At 34.5% G+C, this 25683-nt stretch overlaps 2 protein-coding genes across 3 annotated transcripts; one reads left to right on the forward strand and one right to left on the reverse strand.

Moving 5' to 3' along the window:
- The first annotated feature begins 14610 nt into the window (after positions 1-14610).
- LOC128678074 (putative mediator of RNA polymerase II transcription subunit 29) lies at positions 14611-22855 on the forward strand. The gene is made up of 4 exons (XM_053759356.2): positions 14611-14780; positions 15119-15188; positions 19334-19483; positions 19789-22855. Exons 2-4 carry the CDS (start codon positions 15119-15121, stop codon positions 20727-20729), a joined length of 1161 nt encoding a protein of 386 aa, XP_053615331.1. The 5' UTR covers positions 14611-14780; the 3' UTR covers positions 20730-22855.
- On the reverse strand, positions 21073-25682 carry LOC128678073 (uncharacterized protein). Of its 2 annotated transcripts, none has more exons than XM_053759354.2 (7): positions 25601-25682; positions 24849-25054; positions 23991-24158; positions 23455-23599; positions 23063-23207; positions 22086-22310; positions 21073-21855 (listed from the first exon to the last, which is right to left on the reverse strand). In XM_053759354.2, exons 1-7 carry the CDS (start codon positions 25643-25645, stop codon positions 21095-21097), a joined length of 1695 nt encoding a protein of 564 aa, XP_053615329.1. In that variant the 5' UTR covers positions 25646-25682; the 3' UTR covers positions 21073-21094. The 2 variants fall into 2 exon arrangements, with proteins under 2 accessions (XP_053615329.1, XP_053615330.1); XM_053759355.2 differs by lacking the exon at positions 25601-25682 and adding an exon at positions 25384-25443.
- Position 25683: the final 1 nt, after the last annotated feature.

A 25683-nucleotide genomic window follows, 5' to 3' on the forward strand; every position in this document is an offset into this window, starting at 1 on the left:
ATTATATTAAGTCAAGTTGACACGCTAAGTAAATAAAATAAAGTGTTCTCACTTTATTTCTGTACGTTAGTAAATTTTCCCGCCCTCTCTCGCCCTCGGTCCCTACGCATGTGTATTTAATTTTCACCTTTCACATTATTCAGTAAAGCGCGTCCTCTAGTGAATCTTCCAAATAACTTGAAACACCTGAAACCATGGATTTAGCAAGTACTTCGTACAAAGTAGCTGCTAATTCCATGCCTGAAACTAATTTTGACATGTATTTTTTTATAAATTCATAGTAACCTTCTAGAAATGTTTTTATTTTGGAATTATGCCCTTGTGGGTGGAGTATTCTCTCTATGAATTCTCAGCATTACTTATAAGGTCTCGAACCGACACGACACCTACCTTCTCTTTCAGGCTAAAATATTATTGGTTCATTATCAAATGTATGATTAGAGTTTATTCAATATTTGTGAATATGAATAATAATTACTTACCGCCTTTGTTCTTATATTTTTCTCAAACGTTTCTTTCCCAATTGGAAAGCGATCTATCACGTGGCGAAGAATCGCAGCTTCTCAGCTCAGCTTCAAATGGGATCTTTCCTTATAAAATATTTACGGTATAGAATTAACATCGTATAAAACTTTCTTTGTTTAATTGTTAACAGGTGTTTTTTAAACGATGATAGTTAATATTTTTTATTGATATAAAAATATAAAAATACGATTAGATATATAGTCAAACACGATTGTTAGATTTTAATTACTGACTAAAATCCCGTTAGCTACGATGTGCAATATTGATTTTTTGAGGTCAGTCAAACATGATGGTTATTATGTGTGTGTCTGTAGTTTTTTGAATAAACTTATTATTATATTCTAGTTCTAGATTAAATCTAATTTTAGTAAATAGATACTAAACTTTAAATTCTTCTCAAAACTCATTATTTTGTGACCTCTCTTACTAAAACCATAAAAAGATCGTCCGGCATCGATTTATCGTTTAATTCTTGCCGTCAGCGAACGGATTACGGCTATCGATGCCGCGATAGCCTGACAGTTGCCGAATTGGCTTTTTCCAAAGTGAATGGAGACGACTACCATCGGAACGTATACTCGATTACTTCCCATTAGCCAACTCGATTCGACTCGAGCGTGTTGTGATTTTAGAGGTACTGTCGAGGAGTAAATTTCATCACATGCAATTAGGTACCTATAGAAGTCCTTATAAATGAAATCTTAATTATAGAAAGACAAGATTTTTATTTGTGATGTAATCATATGCTGAAACTAACGTTCATTATCACTTTGCGGTCACTTGAGGTGATGGGGCCTATATGCCAAAGTTGTGCTACGTTTATGTAAGGTAGCGTTTTTTTATTAGCTATTTAAGAGTGAATTATGACTGTAAGTTTGAATATAAAAATCATTGTACTTTTATTACTGACGAAGTGAAACAGGTCAACAATTTTTCTTTCTCGTGGACACAATTTTTTGGTTAGAAATATATAATTTACTAGGTATCGGGTGTATACCCGAAATTAGCAACAGTGGATCTATTTCAATATGTCGGAGTGGTAATCATCTTTTAGAGTGAGTTGCACCATTCAACTTTAATACCAACTTTAAATTACGTTGGACAACGTAAAGTACGCCATTTTGTCTAAACATAGCCGCGCGCAGGTCAACATCGACGTAAAAGTTAACTGGTACGATTCACCCTTATACCACAGAATCAAATGACAGTACCTAGTCATTACACGTCGAAGAACGTAATTTAAATAATAAATTGTTCATCATACTTATACTGTTTTAAAGAGACACAAATCCTTAGCTTGAAAGCGAGGACAGCACAAAGTGGCGGCTTCCTTTCAGCAACTGCACAAATGCATACTGCGCATTCTGAGAGCTCTGACCTTGCTCTAAGGATGCCGCCCGCTTGTCTTCACGTGCCTTAGCTCCTTTATATTAATGCACAGGCACGAGATGCCGATTTTGATTTTGAACAAAAAGATGGGAAGAAAAAATGGGTAGAAAACGTACCTACCTAGTATTTCTTTGAAAAAAGGAAGTTTTTGTTCCTCATGTTTTACAGGAGTTTAAACATAGGTTTAAACTCCTGTGAAATCACCCCTGTGAAAAACCTCCTTTCAACAAATGGTAATAGAACCATTTGTTGAAATTTGATAGGGAATAAAAAATAACAATTTTAGAGAAGAGTTCAAAAATACAAAATCAGATACCTTTTAAGTTTTGCTAGTCGGGGGACACCGATTATATTTAAGATAGAATCGGTTTCGAAGTCCTAAATCAAAGGATTGTCGAGCCCGGCTAAACGATAAGTCTTATCAAATAGAAGTAATTCTGAATTGAACAATCAAAGGGTCTAGTTATCTAGGTCAGGTTAGTTAGGTAGTCAGGATAACAAATATATAGATATATAACACAACGTAACGTCACTCTTTCCGAGCCAAAAAGGATTTCTTATAAGTATTATATTTCTCTGATTTAATGTAATCTAAAAAATAATCAAAACGCGATCAATTCAAATTTTATTAAATTAGGTATCCTGTTTTCTTATTTATACATTATAGTTACCTTTTTACATTTATTTTTTTCTTAGAAACCTCTTAAACTTAAGTTCTTGTGGTGCTTATTACCAAATTGTATTGTTCCCATCATGGGCAGATAGAAGGAAATTCAGATACATATGACTATATGTATCTGAGAAGTACATATAAACTTAAGTTTAAGAGGTTTCTAAGAAAAAATGAAATGATACATATAAACTGACATACAATGTAAAGTAAGTAACAATAAAAAGTAGTATTTGAGCATGACCCTCGCAACCCTTGTAGCTATGAATTGATAAGCGTGTAGCATGTAGGTTAATACTCCGGAGAATAACGACCCTTGAAGCGAAGACATTAGTCAGTGTTCCTGCCAGATGTCTTTGTATAACTCGACCAAGCCAACTGGGCGACCTGTATTCGTCTAGTTGACTTGGGCGTGTAGTTTATATATCTATAGAGAATAGTACCATTAGACCAATCCTATTAGACAATTTGTATTTGCCTAGTAGGCTTCGTTGTGTTATAGTATGTGGTATAGGGATTATGATTTATGTGTTCAATATCTGCGTAGTAGTCCCTATTTAGAAAGCACGTCGGAACACCGAATAGTAAAATTTGCTGGAATGTCTTGAATCTATCAGCTATCAGAATAAAATGGTATTGTTCGATTTAAAATAGTATTGTTGCTAAAATAAAAAAGTTTCAAAAGGTTTAAGTACTAGTAGACCGAAGCTGTCCATAATCACACGTCGTTGTTTATTATGTCAGCTAAGGTCCTACAATTTTGCTGGTGATTAAAATTATAAGTAAATCATAATCCGATATCTGATATTATAAAAGGAAAAGATTTTATGTCCTTCTTTGACGTCAAAAGGGATCATTGGATTGAGATTATTTTTCGTGTGGAGATGGAAAGTGACATAGAATACTAAAGGCCGCTAACCCTATATCAACATAACAATATAAAAACAAAGCAATATTATAAACTGAATAAAAAAAAGATGGCTAATCGAATACGTCTGTCAATCGGATCGTTCGGGTCATTACAATTTCTCCCGCAATAAGAACCCTTCTCCCGACTTATCAGATCAATTCTTATACTTACCCATTTTTTTTTATGCCTTTTCAGGATTTTGCAACAGTAAAATAAGTATAATAAGCAAAACAGTAGTACAATAACTTGTCCTACCACGAAAATTTTATTCATCAATTTTATTTCAATGAGGTTTCCAATCCTTCCATTTGTAGCCAAACAAACAAGATACTATGAACGGAACGGACTCGTAAATTCTGGCGAATTTGGTGCATGAATTTAGGTAGATAAATGTGCTAATAACTATATTTTTCTTATTATAATCGTGGATTATCTTTCATATACCATAGATTTAGAAGCGTCCCGGGCGCGGCCTCTTATCTCGAGCTCAATTCCGCATAAAATTTCTCATTTCGAATGATGGATCAAAAGTGCCAATATGCACCAATATGTCTAATATTCAAGTTTCAAATGACCAAAGAGGTGGAATTAAATTTTTGAATATCTGACTAAAAAGCCGTGTTATCAAATGTGCACATTGGTTCTGTCGTGACGTGACCTTATACCGTGCGTCACGACTCAGGACATGCGTTTATTTTTATTGCACCGACCCACTTTGCACCCTCAACGGTGACCTTAGCACTCATTTCTGTATCCTCTGCGATTTATAAAAACGGTTCAAACGATTGCTATTATTATTTACAACGCTTATAAAAAGCACGCTATTATAATATCTCAATTTAATTAGAATTTATTAAACTTGCATAAGTTTCGGGTATATTATACCTGGTTTATATTATACTCGGGTATTCTAATGATTTTATTTTCTAGGATCTACGAAAACAGATCATGCTCTCTCTCTCTCTTACCTATCGGAACGATTTCCGTCAGAGCATAGGGATCGTTACGATCAATCACATCCATATTTTAATTTATAATTTTTAAAAATTAGATGTATCGAAATGCCCTTGCATCTGGACGTCATTGCGTGGGGAACACCCCACTAACATTATTCAGAGCCGTGAACTCACAAGCGTGACCCAGTCGGGGCATGCGTTTATTTTTATTGCATCGACCCACTTTGCAGCCCCCTCTTGACCTTTGCATGGCAGTTATGCAAAAATATTATATGTGTTTTCATGCAGGGACACGTATTTCTAGTAACGTAATGCATCCTACTAATTTAAAAATGCGAAAGTTTGGTTTTTTAAGTAGGGTGTTTATTAATCAATCACGCCTGGATGCATTTCGATGAAATTTGGTACCTTAAAGTACTTATATTTTATTCTACAATTACATGAGTCTAACCGGGCGCAGCTACTTTTTTCATAAAAATCCCCCTACACCACAAGTCGTACATAAATTTAGTTTACTTATCCCCCACAATCCCACAAGAGGTGGCGTGAATGTTACAAAATGTACATATGGAACAGGATAAGCGTATCGAGATTTAGGGATAAAAAAGGCTTTTTGGTAAATCGGATTTATGGTGCACCCATACATCTGGCCGAATATCACTTGGCTTGGGCCGGATGCAACTGGTCAAAAGCATGCCTGTTATTTTTTCCGTTTTGCCGAATGGTCTGTAGACCGCGACATGTTCGGCAAAAAATAAGTCAAATTGACAGATTGACAGAACACTGAACCGAATCATGTAAGTCGAATGCCCGTTAGTCGATTTATTTTTTTTATGTTTTCGACAATCGCGCTTTTTATTATCGATATGTACGGGGATCGAAAAATTGAGAGTTCGTATCACCTTATCATAGAAGACAATATAGGGTAACATGTCAGATTTCGACTGTACGTATCGTAGCAATATGTACCTGAGGTACCAATTCCGGTTTCCACTAATAGGGGCTTACAATGCTGCGATAAGGGATTTTTTTTTCATATCGAACATTTCACAGTCTGTTATGCCCTTTATTGTTAAAAATATATTGAATCAGATATATTCCCTGTATATTTTCTTAAGACAAAGAGTATATAAAAATACATTTGTTTAGTACGTGAACCTATAATGGAATTACATTTTGATTTATATAGTACATTAATCTGTGATTTCGTTGTCGTGAGATTTTTTATTTTAACGCTAAAAACTCCGATTTTTTTATAGCTAACATTATTTTTAAACTTTTGAAACAATTTATATTTTTAAAACAACCTACATATTTACGTTTATCTAAAAAAGCACGCAACAAACTGCATATCACCGCATCAAATTTTATGCAAAAACTACCCAACATGTTATTAAAAAACTAAAACCATAAAATTGTATTCCCAACTGCGGCGGGCGTGTGATACGACTACAAAAGCTGGCATACAAACTACAACAATGCCCAAACTATGGCAGTTATTCATATTTCCTGCTTTTTCTACATAAGTGGATTTTCACACGCGTTATGCGCGTTTTACATTTCATACGTACGAGTTTTTATCCCCTCGACTCCGTAACATTCTGCGCGATACGTTTTAGATGTTATGGCGTAAATAGTTACGATACGATAGACTGGTCTATTTTGTGTTGGGTTCGATTATCATATTTTAACAATAATAAAACTGTTCCATTTCATAATATTTAGCAACTTTTACGGTAGTTTTTATGAATATACTTAATATTTAAGATTCCATAATAATATTGACTCCATTCTATTGTGGTACTAGAGAAATATGAAAAACTATTTGATTAATTTTTATATCATTTAATTACTTAAATATCTTAAACAGTTTTATCCTACATTACTTCATAATTTCCTATTCAAAACCTTTTATTTGGTTTCAGGCAAACACGGGCAATCAATATTATTATGTTACTCAGTTATTGTACCAATCTGAAAATCATGACAGAGGATGCGGGCGGAACACAAATCTATACAAATAGTGTCATTTATCGCGGAGCCCCGGAGCCCGAGCAGGCACCTCCGAGGTGCGTAAAATGAAGACGGAGGGCGCCACGCCAAGGCGCTGTTATAAATCGGCTCAGCTCCTTTAGCAGCCGCTTAGGGCGCGTTTCCGTGGCCTGAATAGCTTTCTATTAAATTTATTTATTTAAAATCTATAAATTCAAAATATTTTATTCAAATGGATGATTTACATCACTAATTACGTCAAAAATTTACTTAAAGTTTCAAAAGCGCAAGTGACGAACAACATCGAGTATGCGAAACAAATTTCACCGTAGCCTTTTCTCCATATACGTTAATCGACAAATGTGGTTCTTATAAGTATAATTAAACTAAACCCTTGGGATGATGCCATACCTGTGTTGATTAGACACTGCTTTCGAAGATCTTATGGAGAGAAAGAAATTACAGCTTATGCCAACGTAAAGATATGACTATTGCTCATGTCAGAATTAAAAACCACAAGATAGGTTTCCACAGTCTTAAATCAAATGGAAAATATAGATTTCTAAGCAAGGTGTTCCTGGCAACATTGAATTTGAGTTACTCATGATCCAACTTGGCATTCTCATATCCAACTTATGATAACACAGCCTTACTAACAGTTTGTAACGTACTCGTGTCACCCTACAGAATAGCTGGTACAGTAGGGTTGAGGTTATAAGTTGTTGAAGCGTAAATATTCGAATCCTAATATATCTTTCAAAATGTTTTGATAAATGCTTCAGATTTTGGACTCCTTGTAATTATATTATATAGACCCTGTCATTATTAAGTTGAAGGCTAGTTTTTATTTACTATATACTAGATATTTTTGTTCACTTTTTCGATTTTTAATTCAAGTTTGTTTAGTCTAATTTAGTTTAATTTTATTCTTACTTGTTTTTATTTGTTTTGTTAACAAGACATACCTATTAAATTCTTCAATTTATATCATTCTTTAAGCTTAAATAGTTCTAAATACATGATACTTGCCTATAACATGTATAACGTATATTGCTGAAAGAATCCAAAGAAGCTCTACGAGAAAGGATATGCCAAAAAGTGTACATTTAAAATACGAGCAAATTAGATATGATACCTTTATATATTATTAAAACTCTTAGTCTAGTTATTTTAGGAAAAAACTATAACCAAACCGATATTTTGGATATTATAAGCAACTAAATTACCATTTTTACATTTTAAAAAGTCTCGGGCAATCAAATGTTTTTTAAATATGTGTAGACGACGTTATCGGTCGTAGCGTTGATGCTACAGGACAGCGGCTACGAGGCGTTACGAGCTGCTACAGCTACAACAAAGTGCTACACACTATTAATTGTACCTATACTTCGTTTTTTCTTACGACTCCTAACTATCACAGTACTTATTATATTACTTATATTTATTAGTACTTAATGTTGTTGAATTTTCCGAAAAATATATCAAATACCTATTAAGTAGTTTAAACTTATATATTCTAATGTATTCGTCCTAATTCGTCTATTTTAATTTATTTTGCTGTAAAATCAATAGACAATTTAATCCTATCAGTGAAATTTAGTTTACAATAAAATAAGCCTCTTACTTCCACGAACTGAACGCCTGGAGGACGGTGGGAATTACTTTTCTTGTATTTTTATAATACCGAGAATAATACGAGAAGAAAACTCGTATTTGTTAATACTTAAAATATTTATGCACTACCTATATTTTTTACCGCACACAAAAAGAAATTTCAAATCTACTGTAAAAATATATCATTTTAAAATTTACCTTTAATAATTGCTGATTTTGGTCCCCAGACCGGGCCAAGTATACCACAGGTACACTGATGGCAATGCTTCTGTCATTATCACTTTAGAAAGCAGCTTTGTGTGAAACAGCCTTAAGAAAATAAGATCAGGCGTTACGTTGGAAAGTTACTGGTGATGTGATAACTTTGTTTTATTATGGAACAAATTCTTGTAAAGAGAAAATTATCCTGTCATATTCAGGCGAAGGAGTTTAACAAGAAATGAACTTTACCAATAACATTGTAATAACTAAAAATTGTAATAGTAAATTTGAATTTATCGTGATTGATCACGATATGAAAATTTAAATAACTTTTCTTTTTAAATAATAAACTGTTTTTTGTTTAAAAACAATGTGATCTACTGCATGTGCACTTTTCTACATATCTACTGACAAATCACGCAAAATGTTGCACTCTAAAAACTAATAAAATTTTACAAAAGCTCCTTTGCTAAACATAAAAGCATTTGCCTAACGTAGAAAGAGATAAAATAACAATAAACCTGAATACAAGTGTAAAAAATTCTTCCTCCATGAGACTATCTGAATCGACACTTGGCATTCTTTCCCGCCAAAACTGTGAGCTTGGGGAAGCAATGCACGGGAAACATTCCAATCATGTTCCAAGCGGAAAATGCAAATATCTCTGTTTTCTTTTAATATTCCTTTTGACACAGTCACATTTTCCTTTCAAGAAACTTCTAGGCCGATATACACTTTGTTTTGTGAATGAATTAAGTATGGAGATTTCACCCATATTTTAATGAAATTGTCCAATTTTCAGTCTAAATTGCTATTTAGTGTGAAAATTGGAATATCGCACCAAAAAATAATTCAGATCTTTTCTTACACATACCTACTTACTAAATAAATAAATTGTTATATTCGTTTGATTCTATAAATAGTTTATTTCAGGTAAAAACATAAACACAATATACAATAACTAAAAACTAGCAACTATAAAAAATGTACATAAAATAATTCAAAATTTTTTTTCTCAATAGAAAGGTACACATTATTGAGTTATTTAACATAGTGTAATTTTCATCCCGATATTCTCATGATGGCGAAGCCCCGGTGCACACCTAGTACCCACAGTAGAAAAAAATGAAGTGTTGGTAGGTACATCCCAAGTATTTTATGTATCTTAAGAACTGTATTGTGTAATGTGTAATGTACACTTCAAATATGTATTAGGATAACATTACTATGGATTCTGTCCAAAATAAATAATTATCTATTTAATACCCAGAGCAAACCTCATCGCCGCAGTTCATTTGTTACTCAATCAAGATTTTAATTTGGCGCGCTCCATAATGAGAGAGCAAGAGAGCGTCGCATTGCAGACTGCACTCTGCACCGATGACCTAGATCGCACAATACTCTCGCTGCAACCCTGCCAACATCAAGATAACGGTTACTCACCTTGTAATTTAAAACAAAATGCCTTAAATAGTGAAACGCCCTTCATGTCATGGTTGACAAAATTGTCGGGACCAGAAAATTGAAAATCGAATTGGCTTCTTTCGAACTAGTCTAATCGGACACTTAATATTATATTTTCAAAAACAAAAATTTATATGGAAATCGTATGATTTTGGAGTCCAAAGAGATCCTTATATACTTTAATGAGAACAAAAAAATGAAAATCACATACTTTGTTATTATTGTAATCTTTATGCATTTTATTATTTCCACTCACTCACACACATTCACACATTTTCACATTTTTAGTAGGCAAACGATAGACATACCTAATAATATTATGGGTATGTACAATCCGTTCATCATATGATAAATGAATGTGTGCTGTCTATTTACATATTATCTATATTGGTTGACATAAAAATTGTTATCTGAATATATTAAATAATAATAGAAAACGGTATATTGATCAATACCGCACTTACGCAAGTACATGATTTAGATCTCTATCAGAAACTAATCCAATAACCTCCTTTCAGAAATGACAGGTTCATAATTGAAACGGAATGACAAAATCACCCTCGTCGCATCGGGTCTTTAATAATAAAACACAGGCATTAGTCGATCAAATAAATGCTTTATATATAGTACAGTCAACAGCACATCAATTTACCCTGCATGATCCTCTATGGCGCGGTAATAGCGGCGAATTTGCAATGAATTTGGATAGGTTGATGTGCCGTTGACTGTACAAACATGAAGGTTTTGACAAAAAATATATCCGCAAGATTTATATTTACATAGTACCTACTTATTTTATTTTCTTCGAATTGCTATGAACCAATCCATATATGAATTGTTTTTAATCCTTGCTTATATTATAAATGCGAAAGTCTAATTTCTAACAGTGTTTGCTGTGCAAATTTTGATGAAATTAGGCCCGAGGTCAAAGGTATACGAGTGGAGCTGCCGAAAACAGCAACAGCTAGTCACTAATAAAAACGAAAAAAAAATTCCAAGAAGACAAATCAGATACTTTTAAAATTTACAAAAACAAGTATCTGATCCTTCTATCTGAACTGAAATTAAGATCCAATTCTTATGATATTGAATGCCTAATTACGTCCGTACATATTTTAGTTGTTGCAGTATGTTAAATGGCTTAATAAATTTATTTAAAATTGTTTGATTGAGCATCCGAAATTACCTAATCTTTTAGTTCTAAATAATATTATTTTCACTGTATATTGACTGGAAACTATGACCGGAAAGGTGTTCAAATAACAACATTTTTTAGATATTCTAGATAACTATGAAACATATAGATTTCCGGGTTATCTCAAATTCCCAAAGAAATAATGGCCCTACAAGTCCGCAGTAATTTATAACCTCCAAGTGTTTATTCATGCTTCAATTTATTGTCCCGCCACGATCGTATTTTGTAAAGAGAATTCTATTCTCCAAGAAGCCATTTTATTATAGGAAAGTAAGATGGATTCGGCCTTCCGGGAGGCAAATAAATGTACCATCCGTACATATTTTGTGATTTGAAAGCAATTTTAAATAATAAAGGTTCATATTTAGTTTCTCGATAGGAAATTAAAGAGCACTAAACTCAAAGCATAGCAATTTAGACTCTGTCTGAAATAGATATTTAGAATTACAAAAAACGTAGGAGTGGGGTTACGTTTAGGTACATGGAAACAAATAAGTACCTTTTACAAGATTTACTTATTTATTTCCATGATATATCGATCTAGCTAGGTCTCAAGTGTGGAAACTAAGCGAACATAAAATAGATTGTAACTATGAGGTTTTCAAACGTTTTCAAAAACAATTTGTGTTTTTATAAAAGACTTTTCGCTTTTTACTGCTAAAATGGGTCAAAGAAAGTCCTTTATCGATGGGTCAATGTGCTAGTTCCTCTATTACGTCTAGCTCTATACAACAGCGTAAACCATTTGCTTTTCATTCACCAGAAGCACCCGATGATTGATTATATCTCTGACCCAGTAATTCTGTTGACAATATAGCTTTAACCCGCTTTCAAAGGGTTTAAACACTCCGTGTGTGTTTCTAGGTTTGATTGATTGCCGCTGTCTAGTAGCGCACCCCTTACTTTTGAACCAACTGCAGATTATTTAAGTTAGAATCGGAGTTCCTAAAACTACTTAAATCCTATTAAAAATAGCAGATTTTTAAACGATAAATCAAATTTATATTTATCTTCAAATATATAAAACAAGTGAATGAATTTCCCATGGGTTATGGTAAATACAGAAAAACAAAGAATAACGAGGGCACAGACGTCACTCTGTGCCCTCGTTATTCTATGGCCATAGTACAGTGGAATATAAAATTATGCTATCTTCCCCTTTTGTAGTTGGCTTCATACCACTCGGCACATTATTTTCTTTTTTGTATGTTGGAACTCTGATGAATATACGGACTGGCTAGCAGCCCCTCATGCCATTTGAACGCAGTGTGGTTCCCTATTTATTCAACGTGCATTTTTTAACTTCTCTCTTTTAGTAAAATTTTATCAAATATCACTGTCAATGTCAATTAACTCGGACTCACGCACCAAGTGTTCCGTACGATCATCAATAACAAACGGTAAAAAAATAATGTTTGTATGTATACGGGGGCATAAATGTTGTTTCAGTAGCACCAGAAATACATCAGCAGTGAACATTTCAACTGTTAGTTGGTTTTAACATAATGTTTTATGAAATACAGCCTTAGTAAAAGGGTCCCGTATTGCCCTATGGGTACGGAACCCTAATAAAGAAACATCCATTATCAACATTGCATTTTCCATGAGATTACGTTATTTTGTTAACGCCTGACCACTACCCGCAGCTCGACATACTAACAACACGACATAAAAAAGATAAAATAGTAATTAACTTCCGGAAAATGCACGTCAGAACAATCCACAAATACAAAATCGATTTTTTTATTTTGTTATAAAATATATTCATACAATACATTTCGTTAAAATATTTACTTGACTAAGCTCCATATAAAATCGATTAACGAAATCTGAAAAATAAAATACTACAATTTGTATATTTTACCAGCCAGCATTATCTTAATATAAATTTTTATCACCTGTAAGCTTTTTTTTGAAGTAAGTTAAAGCCTCAATGGCACAGAGTTGCATGCGCCGGTGACAAACGCACGAGGTTGTAGTCTACATCCGGCGACCCTTAGCTTCCGGTGCTCTCACATAGAAACGTTTACAAACTCTGGGAAATAAATAAAGTTATATTTACATAGGACCACTACTAAATCCATTTTTAGAGCAAGATATTCCGTAACCTTTTGAATAAGACATAATGTTACACAGTTGTTAATACACCGACATATACGGGAAAACTTATGTACCTACCAACAAATATAGTCAGGTAGAAATATTGCCTATGTTTTATTATATAAATGTGTAATTTGTATAGAACCCTAACCACAATGTTTGTGTTTGTGACCTTTTCTTACTTATAATAAATATAGGTACTTATTATAAAAATAAATTATTACATGTACGGAGTACATACCTTTTACTTGTACCAGTACTTTTCATCACTGAAAAAAGTGTAAAGTGTGGTAAGTTCGGGCGATACCGCGAGCAAAGTTTATATAATAGAAACGGCAAAACACGGAATGGGTTGATATCCTTGCATTCAGGAAGTGGGCTCTTAAAGTTTGTGCTCTCATATGGAGTCACGCCGATTGCTCGGACAAGATTTGTTTATCCTGTTTAAACAAAGAGGAAAAAGCCGCATGCTGTTTATATTATGTGAAAATCTAAATCTCTTTGGGTTTCAAGTAAATGGGGTATTTATTTGTGCTAAAATATTTACAGTAAATCAAATAAGTACTCACATGACTAATATACCGAATACATTCAATATTTTTATAATACACTTGAAGTCCGTCCCGGCTTTGCTCGGGACATGGGCTACATGTATATAAAATTCAGTCTATAAAAAACTATAGAAATCAAGCAATTTCGGTGCCTTTGCCCGAAAAGTGACTTTAAGTCCATCGTTATGGCTCTAGGCATACCATTACTTCGCTACGTGTTTTCTTATAGTGGCCCGATTACTATCTAGAGAACATTTATAGCTATGACCATTTCCTTATTACCGACCGCAGATCCCAAAATAACGGACCCCCCGAAGAACACCACTATTATTGTTATTTACGAGTTTGTCTGAGACCTTTACGAAATTACACGTGTATGTAATTTGTGATACTTACGATATGCATACAGACCAATGCAATTTATAATATATATTCTGTCTTAATTGCAATATAGATTAAGTGTAATGTCTGGTTTATGTCTTGACACACAAATTATGTAGGTCTGTGTCTTATGTTTTAAACACACAAATTCAAGATTTCAAATAATATTAGCGCGCTTTTTCTTTCTGAGTCATCATGGCAAATCTAAATGGGAAAACTAAACTTATATGGGACTTTTCCATCTTTACTGGTCTACTAGAAAGTTAAATGAGGATGAAAAGAAATAAAGAATAATCCCATTCAAAATTTCGTCGACTGAAGATATGAGTAGACAGCTCAACGGTAAACACCATTGAACTTACGTTGTTACTGTTGATGGTTCGAATCCTGAACTTCAATTATTTTGAATTAAATCTGATTATCTATAAGGTGATTTCTATGAAAGTTCTATTATGGTTTTACCCGGGCAAAGCAGGGACGGGCTGCAGTCATTGTATAATTTAACATTTTCTTTTTTATCACTGCGCAAAGAAGCTTGTTACCGTAGTTTTACATGGTATGCTGGTGGCTAATTGTTGCCGCATTTAAGTAAGCTACGAAATAATTAGAGTATATAAATACAGTGTTGACGTAGTAGTTGTGCGTCAGTGTGGACTGGCTGGTTCACATTTATGGGGTTACCACACCAGCCACGTCCACGCACGCCCGCCGGTCGCCGGGTGACAGAATAGTCGGTACCGCCGAGTGTCTGAGGCACACACGCGACTGCCAGTGATGATTGCGCCGCACGTGTAGTTTATGGATTAGAAATTTCAAGCCGTTAAATTTCAAGGTACCTATAGATACAAATATTTAATCATACAAATCTATATCCATTCATTAAACATGATTTGTCTAACAGAGTAAATAAAAATTCCTTTTTAATATTAAAATTTATTCGATTTTAATGAAGAGGGTGGACGCCGATCCCGGTGGAATATCGGGATAAAATTTACCATATCGTGCGAACATAAGTTATCCCCTAACCCCGCCCATATTTCTTTTCATCGAAAAACATCCAAACTTTCGCATTTAATTTTATAATTATTAGATAAATTATTTTCCCCACAAACTATTTAAGTTATTTATTTGCTTATTCGCATTGTTGATCATAAATATTGTGTGAGTCAGATGGCGCCTGCGGGAAAGTTTAGCGATCCAGGCGCGGTGGCCGTAAGCGCGGTTCTCATTCTGCTAAGTGGTGAGTACAGATTAAGCACAACTTTCGCACGTCTAAAGACGCCAACTTTTGTGATAAATGTGCCGGTTATCGCACAACTTCTGAACGTACTACGATTTGTTGTGTGCTGCAGATTTTGTTTAGTATTATAAATTTATGATTTTCAATTCATTTTATTAGTTTGCCACAACACAGTATAAGTTCTATTTTGTTCATCAAATTAATCTACGTACCTAAGTACTTATATTACAAAATGCTTTTAATCAGACCCAAGACGTAAACACTACTGAGATACTTCATATATATCCACAAGTGTCTGAAAAATTATGGCATGCAGATAAAAACGTATCTAATTCGGTGACTTAAAGTAACTACCAACCAACTCTACGGTACCTACCTACTTACCATTTTTAAGTTTATCGTCATTCGCAATAAATAATTCATTGGAACATTTTGTGCAAAAAATAGCCAGTGTTCGATACTGGAGAGGACATTATGACCCAATTCACAGACCATTATAAATTTAACAAGTTCGTGCGATAGGTTATAAAAAATTCAGGTCCTCTGTGAAGGCCTTCATCACACATGACAGGTCCCATACCGCGACTGACACGTGTGGCATATTTATTCATGGGGTGTTTATTTTAGGGCGATTCCGACGTTCAATAAACTAATCACGTTAATGAAACCGTTGGCAATGGAAATAAATAAATGTATTATTAATAATAAGTCAAACGCTGACAGATCATGAATCACAAGTTTATAAGAGGCGAATAAAGTTGTAAAAAGTTAGTAGAGTACAATTATAAAGATTACCTCAAAAACCAACATACTTAAGATACCTTTTTCATTATACTGTCCTAATAATAACATCAAAGGCAGTTGTATTGTTAGTACTTATACTACCTAAACCTGTAAGTTTGTAAACACCCAGTGAATATAAAAGGTGTGCATCATAATTTGCTATCATTATTTATGGTACGTTCTCCATTACATTGTTTTTATTCCGACGTGCCTTATTGTAACCCATGAACGGATTTGAGATAAGGTACCTATCTGGTAAGACGCAAGAAAACTTGATGTAATATAAATAAACACATGCGGAAATTTGACATTGCCTACCAGTATCACCATTCATGCATGAGTGCATTGTTACCAAATTGTTCAAATGGTTTGCCTGATTGCCTACACATATGATTGTTAAAAAAATAGGTATTTAAAAACCCCGACGTTGAATAATGGTCAATAATTTGAAATAAACAAACAACTGAGATGGATGAAACAGACAGATAGACATACAGTCACACAGACAAGTCCAACTTTATACTTAAGTACATATCAAGATGCAATACACTTAATCGATATTACCTGTCAATAAGTTCTACACGCTATCAAGGTCTCGTATGCAACAAAATGTTGGACGTATTCTTTGAGTATACACTGCATTATTTAATGTCCTGAATGTAGGTTAACTTCTACTCAGTGTTGTTTCTTTTATCTACAGACGATAAATAGGGTTGTTAGAAAAAATATTAACTACCTACCAGTCGCATTTCGTAGGTCGTAAAATGTGTTATTTATCAAATTAATTACCTATATTTACATATGATTTTGATATTTAAATTATATACTTACCAACAAGATGTAATCACGATTGGAACAACCTCGAATACAAGAATTTACCCAGATTTTGTTAAAGCTCTCTAACTATAATGAATAAAAAAAATACTTTATACCAAATAGATTGTTAAAAATAATAGTAGGTATAGTAGAACCGCCTAAATGAGTCCTCGCCCGCGGAGTACAAGGGGCGCGGGGGTACGACGACGAAGGGGAACGAAAGAGGTGCGGGCGGCGGTCGAGCGTAGCGTGTAATACAAGAGGCGAAATGTTACTGGACATTTCTTGAGATATGTGAAGTCATAGTGGTTAGCGGCAAACAGGTGAAGATTTTTATTAAAAAATTAATAATGGCTATACAAAATTTGAATGAAACAACTGTAAACTATACAACGTGTTCCTTTTGTTATCCCATATCTCCATGGTATCAACGAGACCACGTACATGAATTAAATAGCATAAGCATTTTTCGATTATTGTTATTTTCAAATTTTTATTTTTCATACAAAACAATTCGATAAAAATGTGATTTTATGATATATAGGTATGATATGTAGGTAAAAAAAAGGTAATAAAGTTATGTATGTAATATTTATTTATGCAAAATTTATCAAAATTATAAATCAATCACTTATGTCCATAATATCAGTATCACTGGAACTTGATTCTTCACTTTCGAAACAGCCATCATCAGAATCATCAGAATCGTCTTGCACATTAATAATAAAATCAACAACTTCATCTAGTGCTCCATCATGTTTGCAATATTCGTCTTCGATTTTAATCACGTGTTTAACACAATTCTCCCATTTCTCTTTGGGATATTCAGCAAATAATCTCTCTAATATTTCTTTTTTCTGGTCCAAATTAGAGTCGATACTTTTTTGTGCTAATTGTCCTTTGATATCACCCCAGACCAACTCAATGGGGTTCAGGTCTGGGTGATATGGAGGCAAACGCAATACTTCGTGTCCGTTTCTTTTCAATACCTCGTCAATTTTGTAAATATCTTCTGTGAAATGGCTTTTAATTAATTTATATAAGTCATCTTTTCTAAGTTTTTCATCAAAAGGCACGTTATGTCGTCGTAGCCATTCTTGCATAGTTGGCTTGGTAGAAGCCATAGTTGGCTTTTTCTCTTCTCGAACCGAATGATAAGCTGCGTTGTCCATTACTATGACAGAATTTTGCGGTATATTAGGCATGAGCTTTTCATTTATCCATTTACTGAAATTTGCGAAATTCATAGAATCGTGATAATCACCTGTTTTACATTTGGATTTGAATATCACAAGGGCTCCGTCTACAAATCCAATTTGACCTCCACAATGTACGATGATCAAACGGTCCCCTTTACCAATATGAGATAGAACGCCAAGTTCATCCTTTGATTGCCAACATTTTGAAACGTTATGAGACGCGTTTACATAAGTTTCGTCAAGGTATAAAATATGTCTTCTTTCTCTACGATATTTTTTAATAGTATTTAGGTATTTCCACCTCCACGATGTGATATTTGGCTGTTCGATAAGGAGTTTCCTTTTAGATCCGCATTTCTTAAATTTAAAACCTAGATCATGTAATAATAGCCTTAAATATTCCCTGCCGCAGTGTAATATATTCTCTTCTCTAAGTACAGCGTTCAAAGTTTTCAGAGTAGGTATTTTTTTGAAAATTGTGTAAAACTGAGTGACTTTTCTTCTTACCACTCCTTTTGTGAAATCGTCTATTTCCACTCTTTTTCTACGAACCTGTTTTGGTTTTCTTGGTGATTTAAATCTCTCGTTGTCATTTAATGCTTTCCCTTGTTGTACAATTCTAGATACAGTCTTTTCTGATAATCCAGTAACTTCTGCTACAGTTTTATTTAAAGGTATATCTTGTTTATATTCATCAGAATTTGGGTCGAGTTTCTTTTTTCTAAAATATTCATATACGTTAAACGCCATTTGTTTGCACTGACTATTAATTCTATGTCCGAAAACATTTCGACTCATCTTGAGAATGTAATCTCATGTATAACTTTCACAAGGCGTCCGCAACTGTCAACACGTGTGATCGCTAACCGCGTAGCGAGCGAACTGAGTTTTTACAAGAATGCGCCCGCCGCCCGCACCTCTCTCGGTCCCCTTTGTCGTCGTACCCCCGCGCCCCTTGTACTCCGCGGGCGAGGACTCATTTAGGCGGTTCTACTATAGGTACTTACACTAATATAATTTTGATTGAGTATTTAGTTTAGACGTCATTAAATAAATTTACATTAAAATTATGTACCTATGTATCGTATATACGCAACGTATAAGCTTTCCTCTTGAATCACTTTATTTATTAAAAATGCCCGCATCAAATCCGTTGCTTTAAGGATGCATAAGCATATAGGGATAGACAGACAGCGAGGAGCAACGTCGATTTATACTTTGTAGTGATAGTAGAGTTAGTAATAGTTAGTAGCAACATAGTAACAACCCATAACATGATTTTGGAACTTACACTAAGATTAACTCAATCTATGGGATTAGTCCATAGATATTTAATTATTATTACAGTTTCGGCACATAGCGAGCGTCAGTGCATGTGGTGCGGCCCCCTGGCGGAGCAAGTGCACCGCAGCCAGCGCGCGCCGCCCTGCGACCGTCCGGAGCAGACCAGCTGCGACGCGGGCCTGCCTCACTGCGCCATCGTCGCCACCTCACCACGTAAGAGCCATACCCCATTTCTCCGTCGCGTTGACGTACGCCGAGGGAGCAATATACAAATCGCGCGCGGGGCCTTTCTAAATCTATGGTACAAATTATATAAAGTTTCAGAAGTACGTCAATACACGTCAGAACCGTGTCAGGAACACAAGAAGGCTACCGTTTGGAAAGCGCCCCGAACGCGGAAGCTACGACGCTACTACTGCAGTGTGTAGTCGGTACGTCGCTAGTGCTAGTTGAGTCCAGACACGTGCTTCAGCATTACTACTTTGAATTGAAATTATTTTTTTTCATTTCTTTCATAGCATACGTGGAGTCAAGAGTCTGCGTAAAGTATTACCAAGACGAATGCTACTCAATCTTTTGCAATTCCACAAGAACTTGGCGCATGACATGCCCGTGCCGCGGTGACCTTTGTAATAAAGAAAAAACTGAGAGAGAATATGACGCCTTCGCATTTTTAGCTGTCCTTGGATCTAAGACGCAACACCTACGATTAAGAAAACGAACAGTTACACTCGCAAAGTTTATTTCTCAAAGTACTAATAGAACAACTATAGTTAACAATGAGAATAAGGACGGCAACGCGAATGATGAAGTTGATAAAAGTTTGCAGACTGACAAAAATAATATGACTGATATCAGTAACAACGACATGACTTCTGAAACTCATATAAAAGATTCAGACGATTTACATAATGAAAATGACGGTGACAATGCTAACAACAATCACAACGAAATTAATAATGAAAATAGCACTACAGGTATAATGAAGGATGACAAAAATGAAGTTACAAGTCCCCCAAACGTTATAATAACCAGCACTATACCTGCTGTCACCGAAAGTTCTATTGGTACACCACAAAGAGATCCTATCGCGGAACCCACAACAATGGAACCACCTCGTAAAGACATCAATATGGATATTGTAAATAACATTGATCATGTTGAATTATCAGCTACAGAAAAGTCTATAGACAAAATTTCAATGAAAACTGATATCAAGCCCAGCATGGAAATGCCTACAGCAGAAGCCCTCCAACAAAATTCCAGCCCATCAGATGCTACTCCAAAAACTCAAACAATAGTTGAAGAGATACCACAAACTACCGTTATTATGACTACAAGAGGAAACGTTCATGTGACGGTAACTCCAGAAACTATGAAGACGAAAAAAAATAATTCAATTATAATAAGATTACACAATTTACTAGCATTGTTTTGGATATTGTTATTCTTCGTGTAGATTTAAGGACACACGTTTCACGGTATATTACGGCGCGTTAGAATTCACATTGACGATTTTTTGTTTTGTGCGTTTGTATCAATATTGTTGAGTGAATAAATGATGTCAAACTAAAAATAAGTTAGCAATTTTGTGGCTAATATGTATAAGTACCATACTGAAATTCGTTAACGCAGAATTCGAACGCTACGTAAGAATTAGAACTGTACGAACGACCTTTTAAACACTGATCTCTAGTAGCTTTTCTTTATGAATGAAATGAAATTACATCTTATACTTACTCACATTTGTAGTGTTCATAATTGTGATATTAGAATTAGAAAGGTGTAAATAAACACTTGACTTGAATATATATCTTTTACTTATCAATCAAAAGTAAAGTCATAATGTCTAGGTATTTTTTTTGTATTTGACTTGACTTCCAAGCTTTTTGCGCCCTGCGCGTAAGCCTCTCTGATATCAGATTTGAATGGTTTTTCATGTTTAGAATATTTAGTTGGTGGAGGCCCATAGTAGTCATATATAGGAGGTGGAGCGATTTCAGCATGATCTTTATCAGATATCCTTTCTTCTGATTTGTTTTGATTGTTTTTACCACCATTATTATCATCGTCTAATTCATTTATTATGGGACTTGGCTCTTGACTTTTAACAAAATTCCGATATTTTACTTTTTCATTTTTCTTACTAGTTGAAAAATAAAGTCCTTTTTCTTCGTTCACATAATTAATGTCCGGTGGTGATGGCGATTTTTTGCGCCTTACATCAGCCCATGTCTTTTTGACTGGAGCTTTAGTCTGTGCATCAACTAAATTTCCTTTATCATCAAATATAAATTGAGATTTCGAAGCAGTTGAAGTCTGTGGTGGCGCAAATTCATCTATCCGTTTGTCTCTTTGCTGTTCCACATATTCTTCTTGTGTCATTTCTCTGAATTTCTTTACTTTTTCCTCAACGCCTTCTTTACCAATATCCCAGTCCCGAACGTAAGCTTCGCGTAATTTCTGCCGTTCCTTTTCTTTTTCTTCTTTTATTCTTCTTTCCTCTTCCGTTGCTTTCGCATCCGCTTCTTCTTTGTGTTGCGTTAGGTATTCCAGTAAACAAGTTGCAAAATCTTTTGGTTTTTCTGAAAAAGTAATTCAGTATTTTAATTTACCTGATCATAATTTATCTTAATATTGTCTAATATAGTAATAGCTTTATTTTTTGTTTCAATATTTGTTATCAATGTACCTACTTAGCGAATAACAGTTTTGAATCTGTGAATTATGTAGAAAATATAGATGACACCTGTGTATATGAACCTAGCACGCCTTGCCCCTAGGGCGTTGGGAGCATAAGTGAAGCGATACCCACCTGCAGGTTCATCCTCCGGCGGCAGCCCCTTGCGGGCGCGCTGCCGGGCGCGCGCCGCCGCCAGCCGCGCGGCCGCCAGCTGCTGTCGCTGCGCGCGCGCCTGCTCCGACTCCTGCTGCGCCCGCAACGTCTCCTGCCGGCGCTTCATCAGCTCCTCCATCTGCTTCCGGCGCTCCGCCTCGTCCGTACTGAACGAGTAGTAGCCCACGCCGTGGATGCGAGCCTCTGTACGATTGTTATCGAGTTAAAGCCTAGTGCGAATGGTGCGAGTGCCTAGATTATATTACCCTATCGATCTGTTTGCCGTTCCACTTTAGCTTTAATTTTTATTTTAAATTGAAATTCCCGAGGGTCGATTTCAAGAGTCGCACTGTACTGTATACATGTATCCACTGCATGTACAGTACATTGCGAAAAGCAATAAATGATTTGAATTGAATTAAAAGAAGACACAAACAGGAAGGCCAGCAGCGAGATGGGTAGATTACATCATCATACGTGGATTAGGTTAACACAGGATAGAGAAGGTTGGTGTAAAAGAGAGGCTTATATTGTATTGTAAGATGATGATTATGTAAGGATAGTCAATAGTTGTAAGAACAAATTAGAAAATATCTCGAAACTTCTAGACACTCTTTGTGTTATAAAATGCCATTTTGGTAGCATATTCAACCTTTGGAGACCCAGATTACATTATACATATTATATAATATCTCACAATTACTGTTTATTTTCTGTTATATTTCTAAAATAAAATTTATTTATTTATATTTTTGTTGAATGTTTGGTTGAAATTTGATTAAAGCATAACTGACTATATTTAGTTAACTATATCCGAAAATATTCATATCAAAATAATAATAGAAAGAATATAAAATATCTAATCTATTTCAAAGACCTTTTTTATTTTAAAGAGATTTTGTACTAAAGTCCTAATTAAAATTTCTCACTTCATGTGATATCATTGAGATACCAACCATCAAACAGCAAATCTTGATAATGAATATCTTTATCCTTTGCAATTAGTTCCCTCTCCTTCTCTTCCCATTTCTCACGCAATGACTGCAGGTAATCATTTGTTTTCTGCACCAACAATGGCTTCTCTGAAACCATCCCAGCTTCCTGGAAACCATCATGTCAATTAGTAAGTAAAAAACCATTTACCAAACAGTAAAAAAAAAGGTTGGTTATAAAACTGACTATAACTGGTACAAAATCAAATTATTGTTACAAGTACTAATTTTCATAAAGGTGGTTGATATAAAATAATTCAAAAAAATTTGCATCATTTTGTGATCTGTCTTTCTTGCTAAATCCAAAAACAGAAGAGAGTTATAAAACCTATTATAAAACAAGCTCTAGTGTTTACCTGTCTGTCATTTCCATCAATTATTTCTGGATTTAGTCTCTCTTTTGTAACAGATCTTGACAACTGACCATCTTTCTGTTTGAATAACTCTAAGTCTGATTTAAGGCACTTCCTTGTGCGACCCAGGCAGTCTGTAAATTCAGTCCTGGGGAATAAATATGCATGTTAATAAAACTGTACAGATTTAAAACACTCGATATTAGAAATTAGAGTATGTAATTAAAAAAATATTATGGTGTTAGAGAATTTAAACACAGCAAAAATTTTTTGAAGCTGCAATATCTTTTCAATTTTAGTTTATATTTCCATGCCCTTGAAAACAACCATTACACTAAAAAAGATTTTTGACATAATGACACCAGGAATGCCCCCCAATGAGACTGATGCTTGGTAAACCTCTATCTACTTCTAGCATGGTAGCCTATGTTTGACCCCAGGTCATTAACTATATTTATCCAAAATTTCATCAAAATTTTATTGAATTGACAGTGACAGACTTTTGCACTTATAATATTACTATGAAATTATGAATTTACCAGTCACTCTCATCCACCTCACAGCTGCCATCATCCTCCTGATCACTTTTGACACACTCTTGTTGCTTCTTAGTGTTGAAATCGACAAGGAACCTACTTGTTAGCTGTGAAGTACCTGCGCCATCTGACAAATGCTCATACAGCTCTGCCTTCTTTTCCAAAGCCAATCTGTTAAAATAAACTAATATCATTGCCACATAAAAAAGTATAAATAACTACACCTAGTTATTTATACTTTTTTATGTTCACCATGTTGTTTTCATGTTGTTTTTTGGCTCACCAGCCCCAAGGCTGTCTTGAGAATAAAAAGTAGTGTCTATTCCAAAGGATGAAATAGACCCATGGTACAGTAACTACAGAAGCACCTAAATCAGCTGGAAGCTGTATAACTGAAACCATGTGCCAGCTTAAAAAATGCTGAGATATTATGACTAAACACAACATATTCAATGAGAAAGGGCTGGTCTACAGGGAGCAGCCTCACACATTTAGATACACACCCCATTTGCTTTTAGTCAAGAGAAACTAATTTCTATAATTTTTTGAGCAACATGACCATGTTGTTCGTTAAATTATAAGTAACATACTCATATAAATTTAAACATTGACATTGATAATCATTTACTTATTTATTTGTTTCAAATCACTTTATTGTCCCAAAAATAAGTGCATAAACTTATTCATATACATTCTCATGGCTGAGATATCATATGGAATGAAACACACAACTTTCTGTGTGATTTAACTTCACTTATAAATGCTTATAAAACTAGTAGAATACACACATACACAACACATAATAGGATATTTTTATTAACAAATGTTTTATATGACATAGATAACAATAAGTAAGCATACTTTGCCTTTCTGCATGCTTCTAACTCCTCAGTGTCAATTGCCTTCAGAGATTCTTTGAAACTTTTCTTTGAACTCTTAGCATCTTTTTCTGTCTGACTTATCCTTGCAGCTGCAGGTTTAAAATTCTCAATTTTGTTCAAAGGTGATTGTTTTTTCTCATTTACTTCTTCCTGCTTTCTTAATAACTCAGCTTTTAAACTAACAAGCTGAAAAAATCAAGATTATAAAATAATGCCTCTAAGAAACCCCATAAAAATAGGATGGATTGGAGGAAAGGATTTTGCGTGGGGCCCCTTGTCCAGTAATTTCATTTTGCTGTCCTGTAATTTACAACTAGGTACTCGATTTTTTCAGAAAGCTACTTTAAAATTATTGCCCATAGTCTAGCCAAACATACTCAGCACCAATATGAACAATTTAAAAAAAAATTATATAGGTATACATATTTACGTAAGAGTGTAAGACAGTTTAAGAAAGTAGTTACCTATCAATAAAAGGATATGTAGAAAAAAATCATTAAAAACTATACACATACACATAATACCCCCATGTGGTTCTTGGATCGGACTCCAAAAGCCATCCTATTGGGGGCCTCTGAATATGTCCCTATGTCCTCCCTACCTATGCTAATTTCAATAAGATTAGTTGAGTAGCTTGAAGAAAGCTTGAAGAGTAACAAACCAACAAATAACTTCCTTTTTCTATTCACAATTTTCACAACAGACACACACGTCTACATTTATTTTACTTACTGTTGATTTGTTAAAAAGAATCTTTTTCGTGGATTGATCATTCATGTTTTAAGTTGATTTTCAGTACATTACAAAAATAGAGT

Source organism: Plodia interpunctella, chromosome 19 (genome assembly GCF_027563975.2).
Source record: "Plodia interpunctella isolate USDA-ARS_2022_Savannah chromosome 19, ilPloInte3.2, whole genome shotgun sequence".
Classification (NCBI taxonomy): Eukaryota; Metazoa; Arthropoda; class Insecta; order Lepidoptera; family Pyralidae; genus Plodia; species Plodia interpunctella.